The following is a 12059-nucleotide window of genomic DNA, read 5'->3' as shown; positions in this document are numbered from 1 at the left end:
TGCTCGTTCCTCTTCACTTGGGCATTAGTGGAGCAGGGTTCTTACTGTGCGAAGGCAGAGAGAATGACTCAAGTCAATGCTTAGCCTATGCAATTCAAGATAGACTTTTGGAGGTGGAGTAAATTGGGTGGTCTTCAGACAGAGAAGATCTTGGGCCTCCTGAAAGGGGTGGTGGGTGCAGAATTCATGCAGAACAGGGAGAACTCAAATATTTCAGCTGTGCCATCAGAGGGAGGATTGTGGCTGAGAATAAGAGAGGACCACGTGCCTTTCTGAGGATGCCCACTGTGAACCAGTTGCCACACAGAATCTTCAGGCACCAGACTGTCTTTATCATTCCCAGAGGATGACAAGGTACCAAAGCCCAAGACAGGAATTTTGACTCATCTCAGAATTTAACACATGGACCAGAATCCTCTGTGGATTCTAGTTGCTTTCTAAAGGAATTTTATTGCCTGGGATGATACTCTTGATGTTTTGTGTGCTAATCCCTCATTCTGCCAGATGGTTGATAAAGTTGGTGCTCTTAAGTGTGCAACACTTGAATTTTAATGGAATGTTCTGGATATTCAATGAGCTGCTTCCTTTTCCCCTCCTTCCTCTTTCCCTGCCTCCCTCCCTCCTTCCTTTCCTTCCTTCCTCCCTTCCTCTTTCTCCCCACCTCTTCCTCCTCCTCCATCTTCACCACCACCAGCTGCTTCTATCAAGGAAAGGGCTGGAGCAGGAGGGCTGCAGGCTCTGATCACTGCTCTTCCAGCCCATTTAGAGAGAAGTGTGAATGTTCAGTTCAGAGAGAATGTGGCTCCCAACCTCTTACAGTTTTATCATGAGTGTCTCTCCGTTTGATAGGGAAGTCATGACTGGTGATTGATGCTCACTCACCAAGCCCAAACAAATCTGTGGCACATGCCACATACCACACGCAGACACAAATATTTGCCTTGGTCACAGGGACCAGGATGAGGATGCCCTTTGTACCTGCAAGGAGCCACATGACAGACCACCCTATCAGCCTCTGCCTACAGCAGAAGGCAGAGGACATAGAACTTTTAGTTCTGGTTTTCCAGGACCGGCATCCATGACAAGAAGGTTCACTGCCAACTTGCCTCTAGAGCCAATGTGGAAGGGTAGCACGCGTTCCAGAACGAGAGTCTGGAGCCGGCTTCCCCTCCTCTCTCCAACCTGGGCTAATGACAGCTGGCCCCTGCTTTGGCATGATCACAGGTCTTTTCCAAGATGTATTTTTACCCTTTGGACAAACAGCAGTTGGGACGAGTGGGGCTATTTTATGAGTTGAGGCACTCGGGGCTGGAAAATAAACAGGCAGCTAATGAGACGTTCTTATGAGAACTGGCATAAATAATAACAAAGACAACATCCTGTCCCTCCTGCCAACACCCTCCAGGAGGGGATATAAAAGCTGCTCTCGGGGTGGTGACCATCATACTTGGGGAACTCTGGTCGCGTTCCTGACCTGCGACCTGACCGGCGGGGACCATGGGGTGCTGCCCAGGGGACTGCTTCGGCTGCTGTGGTGAAGAGCAAGACTGCTGTGAAGTGTGTTGCTGCCAGCCCTCCTGCTGCGGCTGCTGCGGTTCCTGCTGCGGTTCCTGCTGTGGCTGTGGCTCGGGTTGCGGAGGCTGCGGGGGCAGCTGCTGCGGGTCCTCCTGCTGCGGATCTGGCTGCGGGGGCGGCGGGGGCTGCGGGGGCTGCGGGGGCTGCGGAAGTTGCGGGAGCTGCTGCGGGAGCTGCTGTGGATCCGGTTGCTGCGGCTCCTCTGGGTGCTGCGGCCCCGTGTGCTGCCAGCCCACGCCTGTCTGCGAGACCAAATGAAGACCTTTCCTCCCGCCACTGAGGCAGCGCAGTGGAGAACCTCCACCTGCTCCAGGTGGAGACCCCCTTGTGTCCAGGACCTTCCCACCCACCGAAACGGTGTCCTGCCTCTCCTGTTAACCTGTAGCTGAAGGCTTGTTCTCCAAAGCCTGCCCTGGCTTTTCAAGGCACTGAGAACAAGAGCCACATGCTGATGAGAAGTGAAACCCGGGTCCCACCCACAGTGGTACCCGAAGCTCAGAGGGTGAAGCCCTATCTATGACTTTTTTTTTCATGAAGTTGAAAGAGCATCTTATTCAAGGTGGCTTTGGGACTGACCCCTCCTCCTCGGCTGGCTTTTCTGCTGCTGTGAGGTGCGAAAACTTCTCTTCAGTTAACTTAATAAATTCAAGAGCGCTGGCATAACCAAAGTAGTTCTCCCGCCTCTTCCTTGGCTCCCTCTTGGGCACTGGGCCAGGAAAATTTACTCTGGCATCCACAATCAGTGTTTTGAAATGTGGCTTCTAGACCACCTGCATCAGAATCACCTGGGGGCTAGTTAAAAATGGAGATTCTGGAGATCTTTGAGACAAGCAGGATTAGAATCCACAGGGGTGTCGTCTGGCAATCTGTTTTTAACAAAACCCCAGATATATATTAAAGCTTCTTGGTACTGTGTGAGATTCACCTGGGAAGGATTTAAAAATTTGGGCCAGACATTTGATCCTTTAGCTCTAGAGTGGGGGCCCTGGGACCTGCATTTTAAAAGCTCGCAGATAACTGCTGATACTGGTCAAGTTTAATCTTGAGGGAGGGCACGTCTTCCTTCTGCAATATAGCTCTGCAGGTAGGCTTCTAGATTGGTTAGAACTTTCTTGCAAAGTCGGGAGAGGAGGCTTGGTAAAACAAGCTTGGCTCTGAGTGGAAGGGATTCCTGTGGCAAAACCTTATGAGCACAGTTTCTAAGGATGTTCTGGGAAGTCCAGTTTCTTCCTCCAGCCTCATGATTTGGCGAAGTCTCCCTTTTCTGGGTTAGTTTTTCACGCCCAGGATAGTGCTGTAATTCTTCTGCTCCAGTCCCAGGGATAGAAGGGTGAGTGTACATCTGCTAGGTAGAGCCAGACTCAGGTGTGTGAGAGTCCATTTGGAAGATTAAAATTCAGAGGATAGTTAATTCAACTCTTTTCTGCTGAACATGATCTTAAACTGCATGCGGAATAAAACTAATTCAGCTCTTGCCCTGGGAGAACATTTATTTTCAATCCCACAAGGCAGTTTCATTCAACAAACAATTTTCTGAATATATGCAAAGTGATGATCCTTAAAAATATGAAAAAATGCAGAAAAATATGAAGAAAGGATAATAGCTACCTGAATTATCACCATTTAGAGTTTATTACTGATATGTATCTTTCCCGGAGAAGGCGATGGCATCCCACTCCAGTACTCTTGCCTGGAAAATCCCATGGATGGAGAAGCCTGGTAGGCTGCAGTCCATGGGGTCGTGAAGAGTCAGACACGACTGAACGACTTCCCTTTCACTTTTCACTTTCATGCATTGGAGAAGGAAATGGCAACCCACTCCAGTGTTCTTGCCTGGAGAATCCCAGGGACAGGGGAGCCTGGTGGGCTGCCATCTATGGGGTCACACAGAGTCAGACACAACTGAAGTGACTTAGCAGCAGCAGCAGCATGTATCTTTCCGGACTCCTTCTAAGCATGTTTAAAAATAAAACTTGGATTATGCTGTTTTTACTTAAAAATTTTTTCTTTCATATTTATAAGCCAACTTTATTGATGTATAATATACATATTAATATAATAAAGGACTCCCTTTTTCAATGTACTGTTCAGTGAGATTTGACAATCATGTATACTTAAATAACCACCACAGGATTCAAGATACAGAACTTTCCATCAACCCTCAAATTTCATAGTGCCCCTTTGCAGGGAATACTCCTCACTACCCACCTCAGCCTTAGGCAACCATCAGTCTGCTTTATAGCACAATAAGCTTTGTATTTCTATGTGTGTCTACTTGTTGCTCAGTTATATCCAAATCTTTGTGACCTCATGGACTGTAGCCCACCAGGCTCCTCTGTCCATGGGATTTCCCAGGAAAGAATATTGGAGTGGGTTGCCATTTCCTTTTCCAGGAGATCTTCCTGACCCAGGGATTGAACCCATGGCTCCTGCATTGCAGGCGGATTTTTTTTTTTTTTTTTTTTTTTTTACCACTGAGCCACCAGGGAAGCTCAAACTAAATTAAAAATATTCATCTACTGATGGGCATTTGAGTTGTTACCTGTTTTTTTTTTTTTTTTTTTGCTATTATGAATAAAACTTCAGGGAACATTCATGTACACATTTTGATGTGAACATACATTTTCATTTATTTTGCATAAATACCAGGGAGTTGGACTGCTGAATAAACACTAAGAAAATGTTTAACATTATAAGAAACTGCCAAACTATTTTTGCAAAGTGGCTATACCATTTTGTATTCCCACCAACAATGTCTAGAAGATCCAGTTGCTTTATGTCTTTGCTAAAATTTGATATTGTCATTAAAAAAATTGTTTTTAGCCATTGTAGCAAGTGTATGGTGGAAACTCATTATGTTTCTTTCCTTTAAAGTTTCACTCAAAAACCCAGCTGGATTAGTAGCATCTTGCATTTGGAGAGAATTTGAGATTTGGCTCTTCTCTCGTTGAGTTTCAGGCTTTATTATTCAGGTCATTTTGGATCTGGCTGGAATCAGCAACCTAAAAACTGGCTCTTTAACCTCCAAAACAGAGTCACAGCCAGAGGAGTGGGTTAATGGGACCAAGTTGCCAAGAGTTCACTGAGTCTGCGCTGAGTGTTGAGTGGCTGATTGTTCCCTTGTTCATGGCCATGGTCTCCCAGATGGGTGAGTAGAGGGTAGTAATTTCTTTGAGTTACTGATAATTGCCCTTTATAGCTGTTCACAGAGGTCTTCATTCATTCATTCAATAAATATTAATTGTGACCCTCCTATGTATCAAACACTGCTCTGGGTGCTAGATGCATGTGTGCTCGGTTGCTTCAGTCATGTCCGACTGTTTGCAACCCTATGACTGTAGCCCACCAGCCTCCTCTGTCTATGGGATTATCCAGGCAAGAATACTGGAATGGGTTTCCATGCCCTCCTTCAGGGGATCTTCCCGACCCAGGGATTGAACCTGTGTCTGCCTGCATCTCTTTCTTTGCAAGTGGATTCTTTACCCACTGAGCCACCTGGGAAGCCCAGGTGCTGGATATATATTAGCAAATAAACAAAATCGTTGACATTTTCGTGCTTGGATAACATCAAAGGGGAAAAGAGCTATTAAAAATGACAAAGTAGAAATGTGCTAGATAGTTAAAAGAGTGGTTTATATCATTTAGCAGGGAAAAATTCCTTCAGTTCAGTTCAGTTCAGTCACCCAGTCGTGTCCGACTCTTTGTGACCTCATGAATTGCAGCACGCCAGGCCTCCCTGTCCATCACCAACTCCCAGAGTTCACTCAAACTCACGTCCATCAAGTCAGTGATGCCATCCAGCCATCTCATCCTTTATCATCCCCTTCTTCTCCTGCCCCCAATCCCTCCCAGCATCAGAGTCTTTTCCAATGAGTCAACTCTTCACATGAGGCACCGGGCCGAGAGGAGCTACTCCATGTTCAAGGTCAGGAGGGGCGGCAGTGAGGAGATACCCCTCATCCAAGGTAAGGAGCAGTGGCTGCACTTTGCTGGAGCAGCCGTGAAGAGATACCCCACATCCAAGGTAAGAGAAACCCAAGTAAGACAGTAGGTGTTGCGAGAGGGCATCAGAGGGCAGACACACTGAAACCATAATCACAGAACACTAGTCAATCTAATCACATGGACCACAGCCTTGTCTAACTCGATGAAACTAAGCCATGCCATGTGGGGGCACCCAAGACGGGTGGGTCATGGTGGAGAGGTCTGACAGAATGTGGTCCACTGGAGAAGGGAATGGCAAACCACTTCAGTATTCTTGCCTTGAGAACCCCATGCTGCTGCTGCTGCTGCTGCTAAGTCACTTCAATTGTGTCCGACTCTGTGTGACCCCATAGATGGCAGCCCACCAGGCTTCCCTGTCCCTGGGATTCTCCAGGCAAGAACACTGGAGTGGGTTGCCATTTCCTTCTCCAATGCATGAAAGTGAAAAGTGAAAGTGAAGTCGCTCAGTCGTGTCCGACTCTTCTCGATCCCATGGACTGCAGCCTACCAGGCTCCTCCATCCATGGTATTTTCCAGGCAAGAGTACTGGAGTGGGGTGCCATTGCCTTCTCCATGAGAACCCCATGGACAATATGAAAAGGCAAAACGGTAGGATACTGAAAGAGGAACTCCCCAAGTCGGTAGGTGCCCAATATGCTACTGGAGATCAGTGGAGAAATAACTCCAGGAAGAATGAAGGGATGGAGCCAAAGCAAAAACAATACCCAGTTGTGGATGTGACTGGTGATAGAAGCAAGGTCCGATGCTGTAAAGAGCAATATTGTATAGGAACCTGGAATATCAGGTCCATGAATCAAGGCAAATCGGAAGTGGTCAAACAGGAGATGGCAAGAGTGAATGTCAACATTTTAAGAATCAGCAAACTAACCTGGTCCCTGGGATTCTCCAGGCAAGAACACTGGAGGGGGTTGCTATTTTCTTCTCCAATGCATGAAAGTGAAAAGTGAAAGTGAAGTCGCTCAGTCATGTCCGACTCTTCACAACCCCATGGACTGCAGCCTACCAGGCTCCTCCATCCATGGGATTTTCTAGGCAAAATTCTGGAGTGGGGTGCCATTGCCTTCTCTGAAAATAGAGTGGAATGGGTGAATTTAACTCAGATGACGATTATATCTACTACTGTGGGCAGGAATCCCTCAGAAGAAATGGAATAGCCATCATGGTCAACAAAAGAGTCTGAAATGTAGTACCTGGATGCAATCTCAAAAATGACAGAATGATCTCTGTTCATTTCCAAGGCAAAAATTCCTTAGAGAGATGATATTCTGGCCAAACAGATGATGCTATATGTTTCTCTGCTAAGAGAGTCTATAAAGGATTTGTTGGGAGCAGGGCCATTTCCATTTGGATTTTCATTGCTGACTTAGCTGAGGAGAATGTGCATGGAGAGAACTAGAAAGGTGGGGACCAGGATCTTGGGAATGTCTCTTCTGCCTTACCTTCTGCAAAGCTGTCCCAAAGTCTTCTTTCCTTACTGCCTGAGAGCCACATCTCAAAGGATGGCAGTTCATATTTCTAATCTTCCATTTTCAACCACTAAGTTCTGTAGATTCTTCCTCTTATTACTGTAGTCCCAAGGCACTGTTCAGTTCAGGTTGATAACATGAAACTTTAGGGTAATTGCCCCAGATCCACGGAATTCCCTAGTAGCTTGGTTGGTAAAGAATCTGCCTTCAGTGCAGGAGACCTGGGTTTGATCTCTGGGTTGGGATGATGCCCTAGAGAAGGAAATGGAAACCCACTTCCATTCTTGCCTGGAAAATCCCATGGACAGAGGAGCCTGATGGGCTACAGTCCATGGGGTTGCAGGAGTTGGACACAACTTAGCGACTAAAACACTCCAGACCCATCCATAATGATCTCCTTACCTTCAGACTTGCCTTCCTTCACCAATCCTTTCTCCAGGGACAGAGAGACCTTCTGAAGGTCAAACCTGGTCAAGTTACTCTGTTGCTTAAAATTCCCAAGTGTCAGTATAAAACCCAAGTTCTGATTATGGTCCACAAGGTCTCTCATGAATGCCTAGTAACCACTCTAGTCTGGTCACTGTCCTATTCTGTCCCCTTGTACTTTTCATCCTGGCTATAGAACCATTTGTTGCTCCCCAAATGTATCATGCTCTTGCCTTTGTTTTCCAGAGCAGATTCTTTCTCTACCTTTCCCATCCCTTTTTTAGCCTTATTCCTTGAGGATTCAATTTGGTCATCCTATTACTTGAGAAATCTTCCCTAACTTCTCCCCAAAAGCATGCTTGTATTTCTCCTGGGTGCCCCCTGTAACTCTTAGTGCATCCATGTACTGTCACACTTATACATGTATTGTCCCATAATTACTTATGTATATATCTGTCTTTCTTCTAAACTTGGACTCCTTGTGGAGGAATTGAAAGTCATTTTTTTTTTGTATGCCTCATACAGAACCCAGTGATGACTGAGTTGAATGGATGAATAAAAGAGAAATTTGCAGTCTGAATGGCTACATTAATTAATGAATGAAGGAAGGGATGATGAATAGTTGCCATAATAGTCCAACTTTTCGAAAGGAGAGCCTGCCGTACACTGATATTGAAAGCATGTGGTGGAAACAATGCAGGTCCTTCATTCAGCAAGGGTGTCAGGCCTTGGTGTTTAGAAGCCTAGGCTTCATTTTTTACCTGGTGTCTGTCTCAAGTGGTAGCACTGACAAAATGCTTTGAGAAAGCATTTGTGTTCTTTGTTTTTGTTCACAATGTCTTCTCAAAAGACCTCTTGCCTTTCCTCTTTACATCTTAGAGGAGTTGTTTTAGTAGCTGCTAAAATCACCAAAGGCAAGAAAGATTCTGGAGGTCTACCGAATGCTTGAGGTGGGGGCGGGTGGAAGGAAAGGAGGGAGGAGAAGCAGAGAGGCTAGGTCAAGTGCTTTCCAAGGGTAGGGCGAGCCAGTGTTCTAGGAGAGAGCTGCTCAAAAAACAGGATGGAGGACAGCTTCGTGGGCTGAGGCTCCTGAGAAAGGTCTGTCCAGACAGGATGGTGAAGGGGAAGAAGAGTAGCCCTAGATTAGTGGGCAAACTGTGTGTGATCTTTAGCAAGTGACAAACCTTCTGATTCTAACTCCCTTTCTTTTCCTTCACCTATAATCAGGGGGATGAGGATGGAGGTGAATCCTTGCCTCATGGGATTTCTGATGATTTTGAATGAGATCTTCATTGTGAAGTGCAGCATTTAAAAGTGCAGCTCAGATATTCCCTCTCCCACAGAGCTCACCGCTGCTCTTCTCTGCTAATCCCTTTATGTCTATTGGTGAGTTTATTGTTGCATTGTAGTGAGTTTACTTGTATGCTTGCCCATCAGACAGTGAGATCCATGAGAGTGGGTGAGTAGGTCTTATTCATGTGGACACCGTCTGTGTTCTGCCCAGGGCCTGTGCAAAGGACTAGAAGATGTTTAAATTATAAGTTCCTTTCTTCTTCCTTTGTTCATGATGCTCAGAAATGCAGATCATTCAGCTTGGAGGCGATGATGCTTATTTCAAGATGACCTGTAGCTCCAAGGATTCCAAAGTTAGCAAGTCAATAAACAAATAGCTTCTTTATGGGTAGGTAAACAGCTTCCAGATCAACAAACTGTGGCATAATAAGATGTTTCTCTGAAAACTGGCCCAAACAGCAACGAGGAAAAGATGTGGGGGCTCAAAACAGCACGTGCCAGGGTTGGGGGTATAAAAGTGAGGGCTCTGGAGAGCTGCCCCAGTCAGGCAGCAACCTCTCAGCACTGGCAAGGGAGCAGAGGCAACTCCACCATGTCTGGAAACTGCTGCTCTAGGAAATGCCCCTCGGTGCCAGCCATCTCCCTTTGCTCCACTGAGGTGAGCTACAGAGGGCCTGTTTGCTTGCCCAGTTCCTGCCGGAGCCAGACGTGGCAACTGGTGACTTGTCAAGATAGCTGCGGATCATCCAGCTGTGACCCACAATGCTGTCAGCCCTCCTGTTCTGCGAGCAGCTGTGCCCAGCCTGTGAGCTGTGAAGCCACCATCTGTGAGCCTGCCTGTCCCGTAATCAGCTGTGCCCAGCCTGTGAGCTGTGAGGCCACCATCTGTGAGCCTGTCTGTCCCGTAATCGGCTGTGCCCAGCCTGTGTGCTATGAGACCACCATCTGTGAGCCTGCCTGTCCGGTAAGCAGCTGTGCCCAGCCTGTGTACTGTGAGGCCACCATCTGTGAGCCTGCCTGTCCCGTAATCAGCTGTGCCCAGCCTGTGTGCTACAAGGCCACCATCTGCGAGCCCTCTTGCCCCGTGAGCAGCTGTGCCAAGCCCGTGAGCTGTGAGGCCACCATCTGTGAGCCTGCCTGTCCTGTGAGCAGCTGTGCCCAGCCTGTGTGCTGTGAGGCCACCATCTGTGAGCCCTCTTGCTCTGTGAGCAGCTGTGCCCAGCCTGTGTACTACAAGGCCACCATCTGTGAACCTGCCTGTCCCGTGAGCAGCTGTGCCAAGCCCGTGAGCTGTGAGGCCACCATCTGTGAGCCTGCCTGTCCTGTGAGCAGCTGTGCCCAGCCTGTGAGCTGTGAAGCCACCATCTGTGAGCCCTCTTGCTCTGTGAGCAGCTGTGCCCAGCCTGTGTACTACAAGGCCACCATCTGTGAACCTGCCTGTCCCGTGAGCAGCTGTGCCAAGCCCGTGAGCTGTGAGGCCACCATCTGTGAGCCTGCCTGTCCTGTGAGCAGCTGTGCCCAGCCTGTGAGCTGTGAAGCCACCATCTGTGAGCCCTCTTGCTCTGTGAGCAGCTGTGCCAAGCCTGTGTACTACAAGGCCACCATCTGTGAGCCTGCCTGTCCCGTGAGCAGCTGTGCCAAGCCCGTGAGCTGTGAGGCCACCATCTGTGAGCCTGCCTGTCCTGTGAGCAGCTGTGCCCAGCCTGTGAGCTGTGAAGCCACCATCTGTGAGCCCTCTTGCTCTGTGAGCAGCTGTGCCCAGCCTGTGTACTACAAGGCCACCATCTGTGAGCCTGCCTGTCCCGTGAGCAGCTGTGCCAAGCCCGTGAGCTGTGAGGCCACCATCTGTGAGCCTGCCTGTCCTGTGAGCAGGTGTACCCAGCCTGTGAGCTGTGAAGCCACCATCTGTGAGCCCTCTTGCTCTGTGAGCAGCTGTGCCCAGCCTGTGTGCTGTGAGGTCCCTCCTGGCCAACGAGTCTTCTGCGTACCCACTTCCTGCCAGCCCATCCTCTGCAAACCCAGCTGCTGCCAGCCAGTGGTCTGTGAGCCCAGTTGCTATCAGCCTGTGTCCTCTGGTGTCAGATGCTGTCCATCTATCTGCTCTGTGGCCAATAGCTGCCAGTCTGCCTGCTGTGACTCCAGTCCTTGTGAGCCATCTTGCTCAGAGCCCAGCATCTGCCAGTCAGCCACACGTGTGTCTCTGGTCTGTGAGCCCATCTGTGTCCGTCCGGTCTGCTGTGTTTCAAGCCCTTGTGAGCCACCTTGTGTCTCCAGCACTTGCCAAGAGCCCTCTTGCTGTGTCTCCAGCATCTGCCAACCCATCTGCTCTGAGCCCAGCCCCTGCTTACCAAGTGTCTGTGTGCCCAGGCCATGTCAACCTACCTGCTACATAGTCAAGCGCAGTCGGTCCATCTCCTGTGAGCCTCCGTCCTGCCGACCTCTCTCCTGCCGCCCGGGGTCTTCTGCATCTGCCGTCTGCCAGCCAACTTGCTCGCGAACTTTCTACATACCCAGCTCTTGCAAACAACCCTGTACTACTTCAATCTCCTACCGCCCGATTTGCCGCCCAATCTGCTCTGGACCCATCACCTATAGGCAGCCATATTTGACATCCATCTCCTACCGCCCGGCCTGCTACCGCCCATATTGCTCCATCCTGCGCCGTCCAGCCTGCGTCACTTCTGTCCCTTACCGCTCGGTCTGCTCCCGCTTGCCTTATGCTGACTCCTGCAAACGGGATTGCAAAAAGTCCACTTCCAGCCAACCGGATTGTGCTGACTCAACTCCCTGCAAGACGGAGGTCTCAGAGGCCAGTCCCTGCCAGCCCACTGAGGCCAAGCCCACCAGCCCCACCACCCACGAGGCTGCAGTCAGCCAGCCTGCTGCCACCAAGCCTACCAACTGCTGAACCAGCCCTGGCCAACCAGTTCCTGCAACGCATGCCTCCGGCTAGATAGAAAATTTGTCTGCTTTCCCCAAAGCTCATTCTAACTTAAAATCTTTTTCTTTCTGCACCATCACTTGCCATTTGCTTATGCTTCAAAGAACTCATCAGAAATGTCAGTCTCCTAATGGCCCAAATGGCGATTCCTGGGCACGAGATGGGGACATTCTGGGTCCCTTTCTGCTACTGCCATTGAGCTGAGAAAGTCTTCTTTGCTGTATCATCTCAAGTCTCTTTCCTGGAATAAATATTTTTCTGTCCTCATGCATGTGCTCCCTTGCTGTGTGGGCTCCTCTTCCTTGGAGACATCTTCCATGATGTAAAGATATTTAACTGTCCAATAAACATGG

At 48.8% G+C, this 12059-nt stretch overlaps 2 protein-coding genes across 2 annotated transcripts; both read left to right on the top strand.

The window, feature by feature from the left end:
• Positions 1-1497: 1497 nt before the first annotated feature.
• LOC133231618 (keratin-associated protein 17-1) lies at positions 1498-1833 on the top strand. Its single transcript, XM_061389981.1, has one exon. It carries the CDS (start codon positions 1498-1500, stop codon positions 1831-1833), a length of 336 nt encoding a protein of 111 aa, XP_061245965.1.
• Positions 1834-9254: 7421 nt separating this feature from the next.
• Positions 9255-11673, top strand: LOC133231617 (keratin-associated protein 16-1). Its single transcript, XM_061389980.1, has 3 exons — positions 9255-9582; positions 9883-10352; positions 10788-11673. Exons 1-3 carry the CDS (start codon positions 9358-9360, stop codon positions 11671-11673), a joined length of 1581 nt encoding a protein of 526 aa, XP_061245964.1. The 5' UTR covers positions 9255-9357.
• Positions 11674-12059: the final 386 nt, after the last annotated feature.

The sequence above is a fragment of the Bos javanicus genome, chromosome 19 (genome assembly GCF_032452875.1).
Source record: "Bos javanicus breed banteng chromosome 19, ARS-OSU_banteng_1.0, whole genome shotgun sequence".
Lineage (NCBI taxonomy): Eukaryota > Metazoa > Chordata > Mammalia > Artiodactyla > Bovidae > Bos > Bos javanicus.
Note: the sequence above shows the minus strand (reverse complement) of the source record. Positions and strands in the feature narration are given on the sequence as shown.

Excerpts from the sequence above, each read along its gene's own strand:
- LOC133231617 (XM_061389980.1), top strand. The coding sequence starts at position 9,358 with ATGTCTGGAAACTGCTGCTCTAGGAAATGCCCCTCGGTGCCAGCCATC. Across the intron at positions 9,583-9,882 it reads CCCAGCCTGTGAGCTGTGAA|GCCACCATCTGTGAGCCTGC; the intron begins GCCACCATCTGT and ends GTGAGCTGTGAG. Across the intron at positions 10,353-10,787 it reads AGCAGCTGTGCCAAGCCTGT|CTGCTGCCAGCCAGTGGTCT; the intron begins GTACTACAAGGC and ends CTGCAAACCCAG.
- LOC133231618 (XM_061389981.1), top strand. The coding sequence starts at position 1,498 with ATGGGGTGCTGCCCAGGGGACTGCTTCGGCTGCTGTGGTGAAGAGCAA.